This window comes from Tachysurus fulvidraco, chromosome 2, assembly GCF_022655615.1.
Source record: "Tachysurus fulvidraco isolate hzauxx_2018 chromosome 2, HZAU_PFXX_2.0, whole genome shotgun sequence".
NCBI classification, from domain to species: domain Eukaryota; kingdom Metazoa; phylum Chordata; class Actinopteri; order Siluriformes; family Bagridae; genus Tachysurus; species Tachysurus fulvidraco.
The window spans coordinates 16,307,059-16,330,213 of NC_062519.1; the positions used below are offsets into that span (position 1 = coordinate 16,307,059).

Sequence of the window (23,155 nt, forward strand, 5' to 3'; positions counted from 1 at the left end):
TGCATTGGAATCGACAGATTCGAGGCAGGACTTGTTTTTGTGTGACGTCATTAGTCCGCGACCGGAGTAAACATGGCTGCGCCCTTCATCAGCGTGTTTTGATTGTAGTACAAATTCATCCGAATCCGAATCAGAATCGGGTTTATTGACCAAGTTTGCTGACACACACACGGAATTCGGTTCAGGTCCAGATCATGTAAAATACGTGAATCGTGTAAATATTGTGTTTATGGTGAAAAGAGAAACCTGGAGCTTCATCCAACATGGAGAGAAGAGAGTTTATAGCGTCGCTTGTGGTAATAAAGCGAGTTTAATCTGTCACTAAAAAGTCGCTTTCTAAATGACTTCATAGGGGTTAAAGTAATGTCTTTAGTTCTTTATATTTAAACATTATTCAATATTCAAGCCTCTAACCTCCAAGTCTGTAGTCTGTAACCTCCAAGTCTGTAGTCTGTAACCTCCAAGTCTGTAGTCTGTAACCTCCAAGTCTGTAGTCTGTAACCTCCAAGTCTGTAGTCTGTAACCTCCGAGTCTGTAGTCTGTAACCTCCAAGTCTGTAGTCTGTAACCTCCGAGTCTGTAGTCTGTAACCTCCGAGTCTGTAACCTCCGAGTCTGTAGTCTGTAACCTCCGAGTCTGTAACCTCCGAGTCTGTAGTCTGTAACCTCCAAGTCTGTAGTCTGTAACCTCCAAGTCTGTAGTCTGTAACCTCCAAGTCTGTAGTCTGTAACCTCCGAGTCTGTAACCTCCGAGTCTGTAGTCTGTAACCTCCGAGTCTGTAACCTCCGAGTCTGTAACCTCCGAGTCTGCAACCTCCGAGTCTGTAACCTCCGAGTCTGTAGTCTGTAACCTCCGAGTCTGTAACCTCCGAGTCTGTAGTCTGTAACCTCCGAGTCTGTAGTCTGTAACCTCCGAGTTTGCAACCTCCGAGTCTGCAACCTCCGAGTCTGTAACCTCCGAGTCTGTAACCTCCGAGTCTGTAACCTCCGAGTCTGTAGTCTGTAACCTCATAGTTTTTCCATGTTTTTAGAACTGTTCTATCATATATTTAAAATGTTTATATTCACTTTATTCTTATTTTTGTTTATTTCATTTTCTCAGGATTCAAACTTGGAATTGATCTTTAAGTGATGTTTAATTAAGTCTGATCAACTTTATTTAAAACAAAAAGAGAGAGAGAGAAGGAGGAGAGTGAGAGAGGAGAGGAGTGAGAACGAGCGAGAGAGAGCCTGTTATTATTCAGCTTGACTGAATGCATATTGTCATGTCTGTTCCTTTTTTCTTTACTATGACTGCTTTCCTTTTATTGACAGGTTTAATAGGAATTAGATGTACAGTACATATGTTGTATGCAAATGACATGTAAATATGCGGCTCTGGAGCTCAACTTGTTTCATCTGCTCTCGTTTCTGTGCATCGTTTTATTCAGGAAACATCTGATTGTTATTTTTCTTTTTCCCAGGCTGGAGGTTGTGCAGGCATGTGTGTCGACCTCACGCTCTTTCCTTTGGACACCATTAAGACACGTTTACAGAGTCAGCAGGGCTTCCACAAGGCCGGAGGATTCAGGGGCATCTACGCAGGAGTGCCCTCTGCTGCTGTGGGATCTTTTCCAAACGGTACACTTCATGATTCACTTTGAAGTTACAGCAAAGGGCAAAAAATGATAGATTTTCACTTCATGAACTCAAGCAGTCAGTGAATAAACTGTGTTTGTGTTTGCTTCCAGCTGCCGCCTTCTTCGTCACATATGAAAGCACCAAGTCCGTGCTCTCAGACTGTTTCTCCTCACGCATGGCTCCAGTCACACACATGCTCGCTGCATCGCTCGGAGAAATCGTATGTTCTCTCTCTCTCTCTCTCTGATGATTTCTCGTGATTCCTCATTTCGTCTTACCTCAGATTGCTCAGGGAAAATACATCCTCAGATGATTGTTACACCTCTCTGATATACAGTAGTCTTGGGCTGGGAGCAGGCTGATACTGGCTCCTTTCTGAATCACAAAAAACGTCTTTCATTTCTGAATAGATAACTAGATAAGATAGATAACTAATTAAAGAAACATTGCCCTGAACAGAGGCTTAACATTGTAGAGTGCTCTACATAGCCATCATATCTTTAATACTAAATAATAATAATCAAATTACAAATTGATATTCTCCAGAAATAATGTATAATGTCTTCCAAAGCATGTGATTGAATAAACAGTCTTTCCCAGACTCAGGGAGGATGATGATTGAAATATATTGTGTACTGAATTAAAGCTCCAAAGTGCGTTAGTTATATAATTAATAGATTAGCAGATACACGTCGTCACTTCCAGGTGGTAACAGTATAAAATGTGGAAATGTTCATGGGGGTGAATACTTTACGCAAGCCTCTGCAAGGTATAGCTGTGATGTTTGCTGTTGTTTCGAATATCTTTGACACGACTGCATTACGGAATTAATCAGGATTATAAGGCAGCCCTCGTACACCGTGGCGTCCTCAGAAAGAGTGAGCAGGCTGAAGTTGAGGCTGAGGTCAGCCTTCGGTTTAACCCTTCGCCTGCCTCACAGGGACTTACGCACTTCAAAGTGCGGATTTAGCAGCACAGATCCATGTGCTGGGAAGAAGCTTTACCAAATCCTGTAATCTGAGGTGTCGGGGATTAAAGCCGCCGTGCTCGGGTCATCCGGAGAGCAGGGTGGAGACGCGGCCCCGGGGAAAACGGGTTGTCTCTCACTCGAGCTTCGTAACAAAACCTACTGATGTTTGTAGCAGTCATGTGAAGTGTCTGATTATCTGTTCATCACATTATACAGATATGATAATCACGTTTGCTTCTTTCCCTCCCGGACTGAATGTTGGCTGAATTTAACACTCTGGGATTTGTACACGGACTCTCATGAGTTTCTGCACTTTAAAGTTTCGAGACTGAACTCTTCACCTCCCGAGTCCTGAACTTACTTCAGAAATCACACCAAACTTCATCAAATGTCTTTTTTTGTTGTTGTTATACATGAAAAAACTAGTGCACCTTTCAATTCAGATTCATGCTTTGTTAGTTAAAAAAATGAAATAAAAATCAATCTAGTAATTAAGTGTAATTATATAGAACTGTTCATACAAAATAATTCAACTCTGATTTATTTACAGTGTGAAGGAAAAGGCAGAACTAAATATCAGTAAAATAAACTAAAAATAAAATGGTTGTAAAACATGTGGGTGAGAGAGCGAGATTATTATTATTATTATTATTATTATTATTATTATTATTATTATTATTATAAAAGTCAGGATTATTCCCCAAGTAAACAAGGAATTTGGTTCCAGCTGTTGGTGACTCTCAAAAGTACACACAAAAATAACACTATACTATACAAGACAATACACAAATAACACTATACAAGACAATACAGACATAAATAACAATATACTATACAAGACAATACAGACATAAATAACACTATACTATACAAAACACTATACAAGACAATAAAGACATAACACTATACAAGACAATACACACATAAATAACACTATACTATACAAGACAATACACAAATAACACTATACAAGACAAGACAATACACACATAAATAACACTATACTATACAAGACAATACACAAATAACACTATACAAGACAAGACAATACACACATAAATAACACTATACTATACAAGACAATACACACATAAATAACACTATACTATACAAGACAATACAGACATAACACTATACTACACAAGACAATACACAAATAACACTATACAAGACAATACAGACATAAATAACAATATACTATACTGTACAAGACAATACAGACATAAATAACACTATACTATACAAGACAATACAGACATAAATAACACTATACTATACAAGACAATACAGACACAAATAACACAATACTATACATTTAGCTTAACTACACAAGACAATACAGACAACGTGATACAATACAGACAAGTATGAGTATTAAATATGAATACAGAATATATGACCGATCAGTTTTGTACATAAAGTGTGAGCACCTGTGGCAGACCAAATTTCCTTAATTGACATAGAAAGTACATCCTCTGCTGGGCCTTTTTGATGACGGAGTTTATGTTGCACTCCCATTTCATGACTTCGGAAATGGTAGTCCTCAGAAACTTGAAGGTCTCCACAGATGACACCGGGCTGTTGGATATTGTGCTAGGGAGTAGTGTTGAGGGGTCTTAAATAAAGTCCACTATCATCCCCACAGTTTTGAGTGTGATTAGCTCTAGGCTGTTCTGACTGCACCATAGCACCAGCCGCTTCACGTCCTGCCGGTATGCGGACTCGTCGCCATCTTGGTGTCTGACGAGCGCAGTATCATCTGCAAATTTCAGGAGTTTAACAGTTGGGTCACTCTAAGTGCAGTCATTAGTGTAGAGGGAGAATAGCAGTGGGGAGATCCCTGAGGAGTGCCAGTGCTGATTGTCCGAATACTGGAGGTGACACCTCCCAGTCTCACCTGTTGTTTCCTGCCTGTCAGGAAGCTGGTGATTCACTGACAGATGGCAAGAGCTTTAGGAGTTTGGAGTGGAGAATGTCCATAATTATTGTATTAAAAGTAGGCAAACTGTATTATTATTTTTATTATAATACATTGTTACTCCACTTATAACAGAATACCCCCAAGAAGTTTACATACAATGTAAGAGCCAATCGGGTTGTAGTATGGAAGTGAAAGAGTAGTTCACTAGGTCAAGGGGCGGGGCTTTTCTGATTTGCACGTCTATTGCACTTGATCTCTTGAGTCTGAAATGTTCACGTTTCTATGGAACCTTCATTTTATAAATGTCCCTAAAACATTTCATGACACGACTTTATTCTTAAACCCTTGCACAAAAAAAGAATGATTTTTCCTGACATTCCCCAAGGAGTTTTCAATTAATAGTTGAAAAACATGATATTCGTTTTAAACCTCTTGCAGTGTCAGTGCTGTAGTGTGTGTGTGTGTGTGTGTGTGTGTGTGTGTGTGTGTGTGTGTGTGTGTGTGTGTTCACCCTAGGCATTCTCTACAATAAAGAATGCCCTGGATGATGGGGTCTGTCAGGGATGGAGCAGGCCGTTATCTAGCCATTATATCAGATTTATCTTCATTCCCTTTTGTTCGACACTCCCTCCGAGAGCTCATTTGTCAGGCCGAAAGATTCCCGAAAGCGGAGCAAACATATTCTGTGTGCCCATCTCACCTCGGAGAGATCGCTGGCATCCACCCCACATGCCACAGCGTATAAGCTCCACCTCGACCTGGGCCGAGAGGCGGCGTGTGATTTATCACGAGAGTGTTCCTGAAAGCTCCGGGCTGCGTCCCGGTTTCATCCCGGGCCACCCGGAGCGCCGTCATCCAGACCACAGGGGTCAAAGTGTAGGCAGATGATCCTAATTTGAACTGGCAGATGGAAAATGTTATGTGTCTGCATAAGTAATGGTGCTATTACAGCCCAAGCGCAGGCTGTCGTGGCCAGATATTGCTTCCTTTTTTTTTCCCCCACCAGCAGATGGATATTGGAAGGCAGCGCTGCTCGGCGCCTCCTTAGGGATAGCTGCAGGTGAGGAGGAATTGATTTTTACTTGCTTTTATTCCTCACCTCTTATTGCCTAACGTGCACACGGCAGCCACCGGGCACATTTTTTCATCTTTAAAGAATAACTTGTCGTTTGGAAAAAGATCCAATTCACAAGCGATTTTTCTAAAAGTGTAAAACTGACGTGAGAAAGCAACAAAAAGAAAATGATGAACAGCAAGTAAGAAGTAAGAAAGAAGATGAGGAAGCCAGTGTTTTGGAAGGAGAAGAGGGGGGGGTTTAAGAGGAAAGACGGCAGGAGTAAAGGGAGTAAAGAGAATACGGATGGAAGGATGAAAGGAGAGAGAGAGAGAGAGAGAGAGAGAGAGAGAGAGAGAGAGAGAGAATGGAAGTGAAGGAAGTTAGGATAGTGAGAGGAACAGAGAAGGAAGAGCAAGAGGGAGTAAGAAGGGAATGAGGAAGGTAACAGAGAGACAGATAGGAAGGCGAGTAAGGGTAGATAGAGGATAGAAGGACAGAGAGAGAGAGAGAGAGAGAGAGAGAGAGAGATTTAAATAATTGAGTTGGTGTGAATTTTACTGTTTACGTTTACTGGGATTTTACTTATTAGACCCTGCCCTTGGACTCAGTGATGCATGTGGTGTAAATCTCTGCGTCCTGTGTTACCGTGAGCTCCGAGTTCACTCGTTTTCAGTCAGATCTCCTGCGACTTTGCTGCAGTAACCGAAAAAGACGTGTTCGTGAATTCCCTCCTATCAGTCACTCCTCAGCTACGACGCTCCGTTAATTTCTCCACCATCATTCAGCTGCTTCCTTTCCTGTGATGCAGATTCTCGTGACGTCTCGTCGGATAGCCGCCATCTAATTAGCGCTGCCGGGAGTTAATAAAGATGAATAGCTACGTGCTCATCGTACTGTTAAAGTGTTTACCGCTTCACCTTGCTGCTCTTTCAGTCTTTATTTATTCGTAAGCTGCATTTAATAATCTTAGAGAAGAAAGAAAAGTATTTCATCATTTTTAATGTTTGCCAGTAGAAATCCCTGCCAATCTGGCAACCCGGGTCCTCGCTTTTCCTCTCGGCTACTTTGTGTAAATTAGCCAGAAATAAACAATGTCCCTAATTCATCTGATCTGCTATAACATCTCTTGGGGTTCCTTTGAAATTGCCTCTCAGCCCCAGCGTTCAATTATAGCAGCGATTGCTTGTCATATCTACTTCTCTCCCTGTTTAGAACCGTAATTTTTTGACCCTTCAGAGAATTAAACGAGGAAACTTGATGAACGGCGCTTCATAAACCAATGACGTGGACGGTAATGAGCTCGTGGAAACATCTCCTGTCAGCTCGGATAAAGTAGGCTGCAGTGGTTGGGTTCGGACACCGAGGGGCGCTCCAGCTACACGGTTCTGGAAATGCTCCCTTCTTTCTATTCACTCCCATTATTTCAGCCATGAGTTTTGAATAAAGATGGCTGTTTCCACGGTTAAAGACCATCCTTTCAATCTAGAGTTATGTTTTAAAGAAAGAATGTAATATATTATTATTATTATTATTATTATTATTATTATTATTATTATTTTATCAGAACAAATCTGATGAATTTAGTGTGCTGTCTATCCAGCTCTGAGTTTATTAAAGAGCAGAAGATTGTTACATCCTGTTTTTACAGCTTTCGTCTGTGATTGGTGGAACTTTTTCTTTACGATTGCTCTACAAAAATGTTATCATTGCATGTAAAAAAATGTTTGTGTGTGTGTTGTCTTGTCTCCTACATGCAGGTTGCGTGTCTGATCCGAGTCCCGACAGAAGTGGTGAAGCAGAGAGCTCAGGCCTCTCCCTCTTTCCACACACACCATGTCCTGCTAGCTACTCTGCGTGAGGAGGTACACACACACACACACACACACACACACACACACACATGAATACACACCTAGATCTCACCTGAGATCTACACATACACACACACCATACACAAGCTATTGTACAGAGCAGTAACTCTTGAGGATGCAAACAGATGCCTAGATTTTATATATAGTCATGATTTTAAAAAAGCTTTCCCTTTTTTTTCTTTTATTGTTTTATAAATAATGTGTTGTTGTGTGCAGGGGGTTCGTGGACTGTACAGGGGATTTGGCAGTACAGTACTGCGAGAGGTAAGACTGTCCACTCAGAAACACTTACGTCTAATATCCACATGACACAACTAATTCTTTCCCTGTTGATCTTTAACATGCCCTGAACCCGCCCTGAACATGCCCTGAACACGCCCTGAACACGCCCTGAACATGCCCGTACATGCCCTGAACATGCCCCAAACACGATCTGTACACGCCCTGTACCTTATACGGTCAGTGTATGGACACATAACTATGGTAACCTATTACGCTCATGTGTTTAGGGTTTTTAAGAGAGCAAATGAATCTCTTGTTTTGGCAACAGTCTTGGGTTATTGCATCTTGGAGTATCGATTTTGCTCATTTAGGAGTTACCCACAGGATTATTAGTTGTTTATTCATTTATACATTTATTTATTTTTTTCCCTAGGTCTCAGCTCTGTTTTCTTTTCTCCACTCATTTTGTATAAGAAATGTGGCTAATTAATTAGAAAAGAAATGAGAAAAAGACAGGCCAAGAGGTGAAATGAAACGGTGCCGTGATGAGGCTGCCCTCAGATATAGATCGCCCTCTCGCTTGTGCTCACCGGCTCTTTCTTTTGCTCTTTGATGAGTCCTGGTGTGCTGTGATAATGCTTTAATGAAGGCTGACAGAGAGATACACTCTTCTATTCTCTTTCAGAAGAGAGAGAGAGAGAGAGATTGTTGTTTCTTCATGTCACAGGTTTCAGAAAAGAGAATGAAAAAAGAACTTTTGGTCTACATGAAGGTGACACTATTTTCCGTGTGTGTGTGTACACTCCCACACCGCCAGGTGATCCTGTACCTATTTTCCGCGTGTGTGTATGTGTGTGTACACTCCCACACCGCCGGGTGATCCTGTACCTATTTTCCGCCTCACTTAACCCACAATATTCCATCTGGACATGCCGTTTGGGGCAAGGGACGGCACGGTTGTGTGATTTCTCTGGAGCTTTCAGAATAAATGAATACATTTGGATGGCAGCAGAACGATTTCCCAGCATGCCGCAGGCTCTGGCAAGATGCCGTTGGGATTGTCCTGATGATGGTCGGTGACGTGCGTCACAGAGCTCATTTGTTTCCTCAGCTTTCTTTATCTTCTCCAGGGCTGCGGCCCTGTCAGGATAAGTTTGTTTAGTCTGAACGACTTTAATTAGAGTAGCTTTCATTTGGTTAATTAATTGGAAGCTTCAGTCTGCATCCATGAAGCAGCTCTGACCTGGGATCAGTCTGTACGAAGGAGATATGTGTAGAGTGTGATTACTCGTGTGGACTCATGAAAAGACCACGTTCTATTGGCGGAGATACCGGGGGTTTCGGTTTGATGATGTTTCAAAACATTTTGTTTGTTTGTCGTTTGCTGTTCATCAGTAGGCATGGGAATTAAGATCTCAAGATGGTTGGAAGGATCACAGCTGGAAAAGATGGATGGATGGATTGGTGAATTGTTAGATGAACAACAACCGGAATATAAGGATGGGCTGATAGATGAAAAAGTGATGGGAGAAATGGTGAATTCATCATATATGCCATTGGTGGGTGGATGGACTACAGCTGGGATGTATAGATGGATAATTGGACTACTGATAGGATGACGATAGATTTTTTTTGAAGGAGTGGTGGGCTGGGATTCATGGGTGGGTCAATGGATGGAGGTACCACGTTTTAAATGATTGGATGAAAGGATTAAATAGATAAACTATATCTGGAATGTGCTAATCCCATGTCCTAATGGATGGGATATGTACTCCATGGATGGATAGATGGATGGATGGCCGGATAGATGGATGGGTAGAACGATAAATGGATTGTCTGTAATTTGATGAGTGAATCGATGGGGTAACTTTTTTTTAAGTCTTCTTTAGGTTTAGTGGTCCACTGTAAACGTGTGCACCGTGACTATGAGAAGGAGGTTGACTTCTGTATCTTTCCACTAGAGGGCAGAATAAGATCAACACCGAGGGAGGAGGATAATCAGTCGAAAAGCCCTCTGGATCAATAGCAGCTTTTTAAAAATGAAGCTTTAATTAACCAACAGGTCAACAGGAGTTGATTGCTGATCGGAATGCTAATTACAGTTAAACTCCTGAACTTTGTTTTCTTTGTGTTTTGAAAGTGAACTGCTCGATGCTTTGGGTAAAGGAAAGAACTTTCTTTTAGATGTAACATAAGCATTCGGGAAAGGGGGCGATGATTAATAAGAAGTCCGCTCGACCTGATCTCTCGAGTTAGGAGGCCGCTACAGCATCCCACAGCACTTTACTCAGACTGATCAGACCTGAGGATAAGAAAGGAGGGGGAGGGAGGAGAGGAGAGGAGTGGAGAAGGTCTGAGCAGTAACACTTGAAGAATGTTGTTATGAAACACCTCACTCTGGAGTGCTGATCCTGCCAGAAATGATCCTGAACCGCAGTCCAAAACCACACTCATACTCACACATGAATCGCTTATGACTACACCGCTGGCTTCCACAGCACTGCTTCTGACATGACCGAGACATGATGCATTAGCTTTATTTATCCTTTCTTATTAAAATCTACTACCATTTTAAAGGGGTGGTTTGCAGTTAGCCTAATTCAGGGTCAGAAATAAGTAAAGAAAAACTGAATATCTCAATTTATTATACACTGATTTATCTTATGATTATATGGTTTAAGGTCTATATCCCATTTTCAAGGAGCTGATCATGAAATGTTTTTTCATGCCAAGGCAGGGTCAATTTCAGGGCCTGAAAAAAAAACATCAACAAAGTATCTAATGCGCCTCATTATACGTACCTTAAGGTAACTCAAACGATCACGAGATTAAGTCTTGTAGCCTAGTTTAAAGGAAATATTTGCAAGCAGACGTGGAAGAACTGTTAAAGCTGTAAATGGAGCTAATCACTAACTAAATATTTCCAATATGACTGACAAAGCTTACTGAAAACAGCCTTTGGCTTGGTATTTTTCCCAGGAAGCACTGGAAAGCGTCCTCCAGCACATGACGTGATATCAGAATGGCTGCTTTTACAGTCAACAGTAAATTAAGTACAACTCAGATTTTAAAGATGTATCTTATAGATACAGATACATCTTAAAAAGGTAAACGTTTACCGTGTTTTTTTATTTTTTCTGTTACCTACTCTGTAGCTCAATGTCCATGACGAGTTCCCACCTCCGAGTCCAGACGAACGACGATGGATGACTTATCGGAAAGACCCTAAGCAACCGTAGGCGTCGATATGGTCATGTATACTGCAGACTAAATAGTGGGTGTGAATAGACAATGAACAAAAAAAAAAGCTCTCTCCATAAAACCGCTTGGATGTTCTTTGTCCTGAAACCTATCTATTAGCTTTGGCGAAATAAATTTTTCAGGCATGCTGCTGTAAAATCAATAAAGTGGCCTGGGGTGAGTAATGAACACAGGATCAGGTTTGTGTTTGTAGATTTGGGATGTGTTTGGCTCCAAGCGGAGTGTGTTCTTTAAATCAGTAACGTACGTGGGAGGGTTTCTTTGTGAAGATGCTGCTGCAGATTTATCACCTCTCACGTGGAAACTATTAGTTATACACAGATGAGCTCTCTTCCGCTGTCTCCCGATGGCTAGTTGACCCCGAGGTCGGGTCACCCGGGGGGGGGAGTTAAAGTCCAGCCGAGTGCAGTTTGCCTGAATTCCCCATGTGTTTGTTCACCTGCAGGTTGATTTACGCAGTCTGCTGTGCGGTAAACAGGTGGAAGCTTGTGTTTGTGGAATGCAGACTCATGTGTGATGAGCATTTCATCTGTGTCGGGGTCGCATGGTTAAGTACTAACACCTGATGATGCACGGCGGCTCGGTATCAGTGAAGGAAATCAGTTAGATCGGTTACAGACTCCAAGTTAGAAGCTAAACCTTTACTGTAAAAGTTACGAGCAATTGTTAGTCAATGTTAGAATTCTCAAATCTGATTGGTCAGCAGCTCAGGCACTAGGTCGTGTGTGCACGTGTTGGTGTGTGTGTTTTATGGTGACTAGTCCTGTTCTCTGTTTATCTTCACTGTTCCGGTTGGTTGGCAGGCACTTTTTTTAACACGTTATACGAGTGATAACTTAAGCATGACCGGGACACCATTGTCCTCGGAGTCATGAGCATGGCACTGTGGAAAAGACTGAAGACTGGTTTTAGCACATTGACTGTAAACATTAAAAAAGCTGATGTTTTTCATCAGAAACTGAAAACTGTGTGTGAAATTATAAAAAAAAAAAATCATCATAATAAAATAAATAAATAAATGTGTTTTTTTTTTTTTTTTACTCGTGTAAAGAATTTGAAGCTCTCTTTTTTCAGCTTCCACCTGAGAATTTGTTTAGATTAATCATCCCAGTTGTTCCAGTCAGTGCATCATTCCACCTGTAATGAATTACAATCATGATTCATGATCAGGATTCTTTTTTAATCATTTTTTAAAAGTATTACTAGACCTGAAGACTAAGGTTGGGTTTTTTGAGGGTGTGACTGTTAAAGATAAATGAGTTGATGGATCCCCCAGCGGTTTCCCGCCGTTTTCTATACTGACTTATGTTGTTTCTTCATATGTCGCCGTGATAACAGATGAGTGTGATTCTTTTAGCAGATTCCATCCATTACTGCATCCGGACATCAGCACAATCACTAAATCTGCACCAGGTCTTCAGAGAGACCCAATAACTTTATTATAATTGCCAGCAAAGAAGAGAAATGGACGGTAGTGAAGGAGGAGTATACCGTGTGTGTGTGTGTGTGTGTGTGTGTGTGTGTGTGTGTGTGTGTGTGTGTGTGTGTGTGTGTGTGTGTGTGTGAGAGATATTAAATAATAGGTAGGAATGCTTTTAAGTGTGTTTCAGGTTTGAAAAAAGTGTGTGTGTGCGTGAACAATACCCAGACAACTCTGAACTTGGTATTTGTTGGTGTGTGTGCATATGTAACTGATAACTAAAAAAGAACAATGGAATAAACACCAAAGTTTTGCCAAAGTTTAAAACAGTCAAGATGTGTGCATGTATGAGTTTGAGGATTCCAGGAGTGCGTGTGTGTGTGTTTGTGTGAATTCCGTGAGCATTTTAAGGGGTCGTTCTCCTTGTACTTTCAGCTCTCTCTCAGAGGGACTGACTTTGGCAGGTCTACTGCTGTGTGTTCTGTAGAAGATCAGAGATCTGAGCTCACACTCTTCACTGACCCAGACGTTACACACATACCTACGCAAGTACATAGCCCAGTTATGGAATGCACACACAGGCACATTTATCCTGCTGACTGCGCAAGGGCAGGATCAACTATAGCCAGTCAACTTGAAGCTAAATCCCTCTTAGTGTCTGCTGTCTCACGTGTAAACAACTTTATTTTTTATAAACTGATAGATGTTTAATGATTGCATTAGGCACATTACAAGGAAATTACCCTTAGTTACCATACCAGCATTGTTGCACATGGGGCATTGACCTCATCATCAAAAGGTCTGAATCCTGCCAATGCCACAAACGTCTAAGATCGGGTTCCAAGATATCTCAATCAACATCACTTCCTGGTCGAAAGGAAAGCACTCCTGCTTCCTCTCTCAGTCAGAGCAACAGTTCAGTTCACAAAATGGCTTAAAAATAAAAAAAAATGAGGTTTGTCTCTTGAAGAAAACAGTTTATGATAATGGTCCACTCAAAAAGGATGGGATTATTGACAGCAAGTAGCACCATCACAAATGCAGGACCTTCAGTGAACTGTGTTATATAGTATACAATTGTTTAGAAGCTTCTCAAACCAAATACCTTTGTAACATAGGGCTGAGTCAAGTAGCTGATTTCACCGTGGAAACGTATCTGTGTACATGATCTTTTATGTAGTTTCTATTTCTGTAAAGATTATGAGAAGATGACTAAACATACTTTATACATCTCTGAATGGAAAATGCCAAAAAAAAAAATTCCCCCAGTCGTGCCCACGCAAACATATGATTATGTAATAAGCTGTCAAGTTTCCAATGATGGTGTGTCAGAAATGCTTGATTTTCACACCCATGGACCTTGGAGGACTTAAGGACTTGTTTGCTGATGTCAATAAATTTTTGGACTTGGAGAAACAATATAAGCTTTAGTGTGTCATTTTGGGTAAAACGAGGAAACATTATTCACTCATAAAGCACTGAACTAAACCAAAATTTGTGAAACCAATTTCTGCAGAGTATGTTGGTTCAATTCAGGAAAAAAAAAGTATTTTCTTTTATGTAGCTACTATGCAGCTAATTACCGAGTCGCTTTGGATCGGATGTCCAGACTGTAAACGGCAAAGCCGCCTGGGTCGTGAGGACAGAGCTATAATTCATTCCCATGGCCCGGTGACGTGCACTACAAAGAGGGATCTTTTGCCAAGTCTCAGGCCGCTCAGTGACTCTGTTGATTGTTGTTTTGTTTTCCTTTTTTCTGTTTGTGTTGGCTTTCAGATGAAGCCCTCAGCATGACCCTCACGTTCAGGCTACGGTGTTCGCCTGTGCAGATTATGTCATGAGCTACAACCCAAACAAAGATTCGATGGTCTAAACCACTAGTGAGCCGAAATTTCCCATTCTGGCCATAGCCAAGGTCACGCATCTTTGCTAAGAAGATTATGTTATAGATGAAGCTGCGATCTTGCCAAGTCATGTTTTTTTTTTTTTTTTTTTTTTTTTTTTTTGATTGTGCTGGAATGGTGTGTTCGTTCAGGAACCGGGACCTTGTGGTTCCAAATTAGCATCCCTTGCAAGGTCACAGCACTGTTGCTTCCCACAATTTTCTGCATGTTTGTCGCAGTTAGAGCACAAAAGCTGCCCGATTCACCCCTTAGCATGTGTTTTTAATAAGAGAGAAATTCGGATAGAAAGAGGCAGAAGAACAGAATGGGAGAGAAAGCGTTTGGTGTGGGGTGGTGGGGGGGTGTCTCGTCTGCCTCGCAGAACTGTGACCTGAACAGGAATTTGCCTCCAAGGAGAAACAGCATCTCCTTGCTAAACACACCCAAACTGTGTGTCTATATTTTATCTAACTTTGACATTGCTCTAAATATCTATTTTTATTTCAGATATCAAACGATTCCCAGTATGTGGTGTTTACTTATACCGGTAGTGTACAGTGAAAATCTCTCTAAATATAAACAGTAACAGATATATGATCTCACATCTGTCTTTCTTTCCACTACTGTAACTGTATTTCGTGCGGGATTTGGTTGAACCTCTAGCTATGGTACCAATAATACCAAACAAGAATATTCTGATGGATATCATATAGTTGACCACATTCCAAGGAACTTCCAAGGAAATGTTACTCGAGTCAGACTACTTCCATTTTCCCGCTCTTCCGTACATTGATGTTGCATGATTTAAAACCTTGATGGCTTCATCTGCTTGGTTGCTAGTGGTACAAGACCTTATTACCGCTGCTTTGTTTGAGTCAAGTATCTATGAGAAGTTCTACAAACCTTTTAGCATTTACTGGAAATTGCTGTACCAACACTTGTCCGTATAAGACTTGTCCCAACAAGACCGTACCATGTACCAACGTATCATGACCCCACAATCTCCAGACAATCCCTTCTTCTTTTGCAGGCACCATGTGAAATAGACACAGGTACTTGAACAGGCTATGAATAGTTCTAGGCTTAATGTACTGTATCACACTCATAGATATCTACGCCTAGATGTCGACTTGGCTACAGCAGTTCATTGTAACGAATGCGTCAATAGACCCGCCATCTTGGAACAGGGGACCCCCTCCTCTTTAATGCATCAGCGTCAGTGTAGGCAAAGGTCTAACGGAATAAAATCATCATAAATCATCATGAATGTGATTTTTCTAGGTTTTTTTTTTTTGGTTCGTTCCAAAGGTCAGACATGTGTGTTGACAAATCATATAAATACAATAAAAAGAAAACAAATATAAACAGCAAGTCGTAACTTTATAAAAGAGCATATTGCTTGTGTTAAGTCCAGGACAATCTAATAAAATATGTTTAGCAGATAAGGGAATCTTACACAACATAAATAAAGTTGGGTCTTCAAAAAAAGCATGGGTCAATTTTTAATGTCCTTATTAAGAGCTTCGGAATCTACGAACATTGTCGGTTTTCCTAACCGTCAAAAACTAATGGCTAACTAGCATGGATTAGCTGCGGTCGTTAACCGAGGACTAAAACAAACCAACGGAACCAGAAATATAATTTCCTAACATTCACTATCATAAAACACATTCTCACTTGTTAAATGTAATCCCTTGCTGTCTGGTTTTTAGATTTCGTTCATTTGAACATCCGAACGCAACACAAAAGTCCGGCATCATCCATGCATTCGAAATACAAGACCCCTGTTCCAAGATGGCGGCGGTTTTGACACATTTTTAGAACCCCAAGGCAACATCTAGGTGTAGATACCAATGTACCACACTTTAGAACAGGGGTGTCTTTCCAATCAAGCAGAAGCCACACTCGAGTCAACCGTAATTCAAGATCGACTAATTAAAAAAGATGGGGTTTGGCTCCTGCAATATATATATTACAGCCAAACCTTGGCTCCCAGGTTTGGCTCCTGCTTGATTTGAATGTAAACGTGCAAGCAGACCGGTACTTTATGGATAAGATTAGACACCCTTGTTCTAGAACTGTCCTCCACAGGGTACAAGGGTTACTGGTATGGTATCCTCAAGGGTACATCCTTTATATCCTTAGCATGTATCTTTCTCAGAGGAGAGTGAAAGTCATGTCATTTTTTAAGCTTGTTTTATGACCTGGGATATGGAGCAACTCGAACAGAAGCATTGCAGCATTAACTAAAGCTAATCTCTGTGATTTGTTCCACCACATACCAGTGCATTCGTGAAATCCGTCTCGACGAAGGGATAAGAAAAGAGAATTTACTTTCTCATCCACTGTAAAATATTTCTAAACACGATCCTCCTCTGTAATAAATTTCACAGAACAAATTGGTCATTTCCCCCAACTGGCAGAGTACAAAGTTAACTATTGTGTTAGAAGTGAAGCACACAGAAGCTGTAAGATTTGTTGCAACATGTCACAGCCTGAGGAACTGTGAAGATGCAAAGCACTTGAGTGAGTCATCTCAAGTAGACTCCCTAATATAGCGAAGACAGGACTGACAGTGATGTCAGGCATATTTTAAAGACGAAACGAAAGTAATTCTGGTTGCCAGTGACCGCAACCCACAATGTCTTACTGTGTTCTAACTTTTCTTTGCTGAAAATCGCTATTAAGTTGTCTGTTTATCAGTCAGTCTGCCCTTTACCTCTTGTCATGATCTGGGTGTTGTGGCCTAATGGTTAGAGAGTCTGACTCCTAACCCTAAGGTTGTGGGTTCGAGTCTCGGGCCGGCCACGACTGAGGTGCCCTTGAGCAAGGCACCGAACCCCCCAACTGCTCCCTGGGCGCCGCAGCATAAATGGCTGCCCACTGCCCCGGGTGTGTGTTCACGGTGTGTGTGTGTTCACTGCTGTGTGTGTGCACTTTGGATGGGTTAAACGCAGAGAACAATTTCTGAGTATGGGTCACCGTACTTAGCCTTATGTCACGTCACTGATGGAATGTATAAGGAATTGAAAGGAGCAATTAGGTTGCTTTAGCCACCTTACAAGGATATCCTTGGTTCAGTTCCTTCTAGACGTGTTCCATTCCCATCCCAATAAATGGAAGAGATAGACTTTGAGGTCTTGTTTTTGGCTTGGGGATATCTGGGTATTCCTCAAGGGAGGCTGGGACTGTGTAGTCATGGATAGTGAGGTCTGGGTCATCTCCATCTCCGCCTGCCGCCACCACGATCTCGATCCAAGGCAACGATCTCTGTTTGTTTGAATTGTCATCTTGTGGTTGGTTTTTGTGGCAAAACTTTGTATTGAGAATGAGAACCTAGTTAGACTGTTAGGACAATGAGAAAGGAGATCGTTTGTGAGAGGTTTGCTTGCTTGCATATGTGTATGTGTGTGTGTGTGTGTGTGTGTGTGTGTGTGTGTGTGTGTGTGTGTGTGTGTGTGTGTGTGTGTGTGTGTGTGTGTGTGTGTGTGTGTGTGTGTGTGTGTGTGTGTGTGTGTGTGTGTGAGGGATTGCTTGTAGCATGAAATAGAGACAGCCTTATAAAAGGAGCGTGAGGTTAACCTCTAATTACAGGGTGAAGCTCTCCGCCCCACACTTCACTATGATTTATTTCTTTTACTTTCTCCCTTGCTTTTTATCTCCATGTCTTTCTGACTTTAATTTCATCCTTGTTTATCTTTTGCCCTTATAGTCGTTGTCTCTCTCTCTCTCTCTCTGCGGTGATTCCTTCAAATCCCTTGCGGCGGTGTACGTAGCCTCGGCGCCCCTCGTCAATATCCGAGCCAGAGAATTAAGTCTTGTGGAGTAATTGCTGCAAATAGTACTTAATGCATTCGCTTCATCTTGACATGCAAGCTCAATTATCTTCCATTATCTTAACCGCTTGGCACTTGTGCCTCACAGTCTAATTACAAGTGTGTTCGGTGGAGCACAACACTAAAGGCACTTTAGTTACCACAAGATGCAGCGAACTCTACTCTGGATTAAACTCACGGATCGCGTTACACGTTACCTAGCGCGCTAACACCCGATCAAATTAACCACTTAATACCAGCCGCATTCAGGATTTCGTAAAGTAGGATTGATCGATTAAGGTATTTAACCATTTTCAAACAATACCCTTAAAATATCAGTGATTTCTGATGAATTAGCTGATTAATAGTAATTTCAGGATTACAGACTGGCCTCAGGTCAGACGTCCAGTCCAGAGTCGTCTGGGTCATGAGGACAGAGCTATAATTCATTCCCAGGGCCTGCTGACATGCACTACAAAGACAGATGCTTTTTCAAGTCACAGGCTGCTCAATAGCTCTGTTGATTGTTGTTGTGTTTTAATTTTTGCCTGATTTGTCTTGGCTCGCTGATGAAACTTTGGGGTCTCGGTGTCTTGCTGTGCGGATTGTGTCATGAGCTACAACCCAGATGCAAACTGGTTTGTCGACTAGCCTTTCCTCTTTTCTTAGGTCCTTCATCTCTTTCCTCATCAACCCAACCTCTCCTCCATTCTCTTCACATCCTGCTTCCATGTTTCTTCTTCTTCATCATCATCATCATCATCATCTTCTTCTTCTACTTTATCTCTATATCCCCTGTCTCCTTTTGTATTTTACTTTCCTTCAGCATCTCTAACGCATCATTTCTCTTGTTTTATTATCCTCCTCTTCTCTCATGATGCTATCCATCTTGAACCAGCTGTCAGCACTAATTGCAAAGGCATCATAGGGTCAACGGAATGCCGTATAAATTTTATTAATCTGCTTGCAATAAAAGATTCTCTCATTACATCACGCTCGCTGGGTGAGACTGCCTCACACGAGGGCACTCCCATGCTTCAAGTGTTTTGTGTGTTCGCACATGAACATGTGTGTGTGTGTGTGTAGGCACATTTGTGTGTGTCCCACCTATAGATGAGTTGTGGTGTGTCTCTTCTGGCATTCGCTGGGTTTCTTCATTTCCAAAGCAAGCAGGATTAACGATGGCGTGCATGTGCAGCAACGTCTCGAGGAGCAACGGGAGCGCCGCGTTAGCCTCGGCCCGGAAATCCCCATATGGTGTGAATATCGTACGACGTTTCTGGGAAGTGCATCTCTCACATGGATGGAATTGCACTCTTGAATGTTTGCCAAGGTGCTGATTGTGAACAGTGCCTGCCTCCTCCTCCTCCACCACCACCACCATCCACAACACACACACACTCACTCTCTCTCTCTCTCTCTCTCTCTCTCTCTCTCTCACTCACACACACACACACACACACACACACACACACACACACACACAGCGATTCTCAGAGTATGTATTAATCACTTTGGAGTGTTTTTGCCCCTCGAAGACATGATGGGAATAGAGCTCTGGCTATTGGAAACATTTCGGTTCTCAAGGCCAAGTTCAGCTTGTAAAGAACACAAATTGTGTGTGTGTGTGTGTGTGTGTTGTGTGTGTTTCTTTGCACAGCTCTGTCAGGTGAAATTCTTTAGAAAGTGCATTTACAGAAAATGTGCGCTCTCTCTCTCTCTCTCTCTCTCTCTCTCTCTCTCTCTCTCTCTCTCTCTCTCTCTCTCTCTGACACACACACACACACCTGTCAAGGTCATATTGAACATGTCAGAATACTCAGAATACTCGAGTCCATCACCTTTGTAAGAACTTACAGTAGTACTGCCTTCTTGCTGGGAAGTGATGTGTACTTGTGTGTGTGTGTGTGTGTGTGTGTGTGTGTGTGTGTGTGTGTCTGTTTTCAGTAAGAGCATGCAGGTTTTATGGATGTCAGGAGGCCTATTACACCACACAGCATTTCCTTTTTCTTTTCTCTTTTTATCTTTCGCCTTGTTGTTTTCATTTATGTTTTATGATTGAAGCTGTCAGTCTGTGTGTGTGTGTGTGAGAGTGAGAGAGAGAGAGAGAGAGAGAGAGAGAGAGAGAGAGAGAGAGAGAGAGAGAAAATTGCAGCAATAAAGATCAGTGCTTCTACATTAACATATTTAATGACCTGTCATGAAAGAACAGAAGAAATAATACAGTACAAACATATTGTACAGCTCTGGAAGTCAAATCACAAGTTTGTATTTGTGCGCTAATACTTTATCGTTTCTATAACAGCTCACAAAGGGACTTGCATGGCAGGGAGAGGTTTATGTAACACGTATGAAAGGAGTCACTAGAATCAGCAGAAAAGGTAAAGGAGTTGTGTTTTCCGATAACAGGAATGCTGACGTGTCCCGACTTTCAAAGCAACTATAACGGGATAAAAGTATTTATTCCATTAAAGAACACTGCAGTGTAAGTATACACTGCAGTATAAAACACTCCAGAGATATAATCACACAATAAATTCTCTGCTTCATGTCAGGATGTGTCACACCTCTCCAGTGTCACCACCAACAATTGAGTTATTAAATACTAATGAGAGAAAAATATTTGAGCGGTTTAGTAACACCAAAGTGGCTTCGATGTTTTACTTGTTTTTTTTTGGTTCTTATTTGCCATTCCTAAATCTATGGTGAGCTCAGACATCGAGCGGTGTTGAGAGCTCTTTCTACACACATTTTACACAACCTCGCCGCATCAGGCCGATGAAATGCAGCTCAAATAAACCTTGTGCTTGGTTTTGACATTATGACGCCATAAATGTGCTGTAAATGCTGGCTGAGGTCGTATCCTCAGCATATGGAAGCTCTTGTTTCGGGACACTCGCTCTCTCTGCCTATTTATCTGACATCACAGCGTGGCCTCTGACCCCGTACCGTCTCACCATCGATTTTTTTTTTTTATGTGAGTTTACATAGTTTATTTGTAGATCGATGCGCTAATCTGTTTTCCCTGGCCGGCTTCAGATCTACTCCACTTAACGGTCGAGGATAAAGAAGCTGATTTAGTGGCGTTTATCGATCATTTCTAGCACATAGAGACTAAAGAGAGCTTCTCTGACACACACACACACACACACACAAGCTGCAGGTTAATAGGGACCAGTGCTGTAATGTGCTTTGTGGGTTGTGGGCTGAAATGAGATGTCTTCTTGTTGGTATGGGTGTCAGTTTGTACAGTTTATTTTGTCAGAGAGACGACATACCTTTGCAAACATTTCAACGTGTGAAAACACACACACACACACACACCCTGCACCTGTGAAGAGGCTCATAAATCACTCTGGAGACAAACTGGTTTATCTGCATGTCTTGCCTTGTCCTCAACGTATCTCTTTGCATATCAATTCTCAGAATCTGTCTCTCTTTCGTTCTATCTCACTTTCCCTTTGATTTATTCACCGGTGCGCTCTTAATTAACTCCATTCTTTATCACAAAGCAGCTGTCACCTGGTGACTTGGCAGCACCGACTCATGCATCCCAGCGACTGACTCGATGTTCGTCTATTTTGTGTGCTTTCGCTGGATGCACCCATCCCTGCAGCTGTGGTTTAGACACATTCATCTAAAAGAAGGAGAGTGGGTGTAAGCAAGGGAGAGGTGTGTATATTGGATTTTGATGCATGAAGCTCATGAAGCCTTGCCGGGTCAGTGGGGGATCTGTTCCCTACGGTACACCCTTCCAGAATTTGAGCAGAGGCTTGTTTGAGTTTGAAGACGAGACGTTTTGTAGACGATTTCCTCATTACTAACGTCTTTGCTATTCCACGACAGCTGCCATATCAGAAGGTGAAGCCTTTTGTTACCATCACACGCTTTCTCCAAAGAAGGCATGAAGACCATTCTATTGTGGACCTTTTGTCAATTTTTGATGCTTTTGACCTTGCACCTCGTTCACATGAGGAAAAACTCATTTTCTGTGTACAGTAGGTTCTTCCAAAAGATAGAGCTATGATTCTGACCAGAGCTGTAGGTGACATCGGTGTGTTTGGAGCTGGTATTAACCTTTGATGCCGGAAGGCTACTTTGCTGTTCGTGGCATGTTTAACAAGCATTTGAATCATCATTATGTGAAGCTTTGATTTTGACCATCACTGTATTTCCTGTACCTCGAGGTCCACCCCAGTAGTTCCTAGTTTGCAGACATGTACGTGGATCGGTACCTTAAGGTCCATACTTTGTAGAAAAGTACCGTACCATCCCTGGAGCAAGAACTAAAATGCTTCTTGGAAAACAATCCACAAGCTAAAATCTTCCTGGAATTCCTGATTTCCTGAAAGAGTGTCTAGGCTCCTGAAGAGGGTCTTATGGTGGACAGTTTTGGGATTGGCAGCTCTGTGGTTCAGGTTCTTTTCAAAGTGGCATGATGGATTTCATTTTAAAGTTTCTGTGGCTTAGCTTGGATACCCATCCAAGTCCTTGGGTTAACAGATAGATGTGTGGGACATGGGACGATTTATCTGCACTTTTACCTTGCGACCATCTCATTTGGATGTTTTGAAATATCAGGAGAAAACACACTGATACTAACCAGGATTTGACCGTAAATGGAGTTTGACACGGACACCGTGTCGTGTCCAGACAATACTGCAGAGCGCACGGCTCCGAGGACTTTTTAGCAGGTCGTAAAACGGGGATTAGACATTAATCTGTGGGTTTCCTGGCCATGGCACACATTGAGTAAACCCACCCACGCACACATATGGATTAGCCCTCACACTCTGCTCGTAGCCTTTCTGTTCACGATTGCGTCCGTGCCCTCTACCCACCGCAGCCATATAACACACACATATATGTTTGGACCGAGGTGCGAGATTAAATATCCATAATAATTTCTTATCCAGATTCGATTTGCGTTTTTTTTTCTTTCTTTAATACGGTATGAGACGATTTTTCAGAAACGTGGAGACATCGCATTGTTCTGCAGATCAGTTTTTTCCATCCTTTGGCTTGTCTTGCCAGCGTCGCACATTCGATGCGTTCTTTCAGATGGAGCAGGAAATAATTATGGAAAATAATGAAAAATAATTAACTCTCCCTTCTGT

General features: G+C 41.8%; 1 protein-coding gene across 2 annotated transcripts in view; it reads left to right on the forward strand.

The window, feature by feature from the left end:
* The first annotated feature begins 27 nt into the window (after positions 1 to 27).
* The window catches only part of slc25a26 (solute carrier family 25 member 26), a 34,264-nt gene continuing 11,136 nt past the window's right edge, over positions 28 to 23,155 (forward strand). Inside the window, exons 1-5 of one of the 2 annotated variants that reach the window (XM_047805664.1) lie at positions 28 to 296; positions 1,462 to 1,618; positions 1,729 to 1,838; positions 7,324 to 7,428; positions 7,654 to 7,701. In XM_047805664.1, coding sequence (XP_047661620.1) covers positions 264 to 296; positions 1,462 to 1,618; positions 1,729 to 1,838; positions 7,324 to 7,428; positions 7,654 to 7,701 — 453 coding nt within the window. In that variant the 5' untranslated portion in view covers positions 28 to 263. The remainder of the gene's footprint in view (positions 297 to 1,461; positions 1,619 to 1,728; positions 1,839 to 7,323; positions 7,429 to 7,653; positions 7,702 to 23,155) is intronic. The other variant, XM_047805660.1, reaches the window with a different exon arrangement.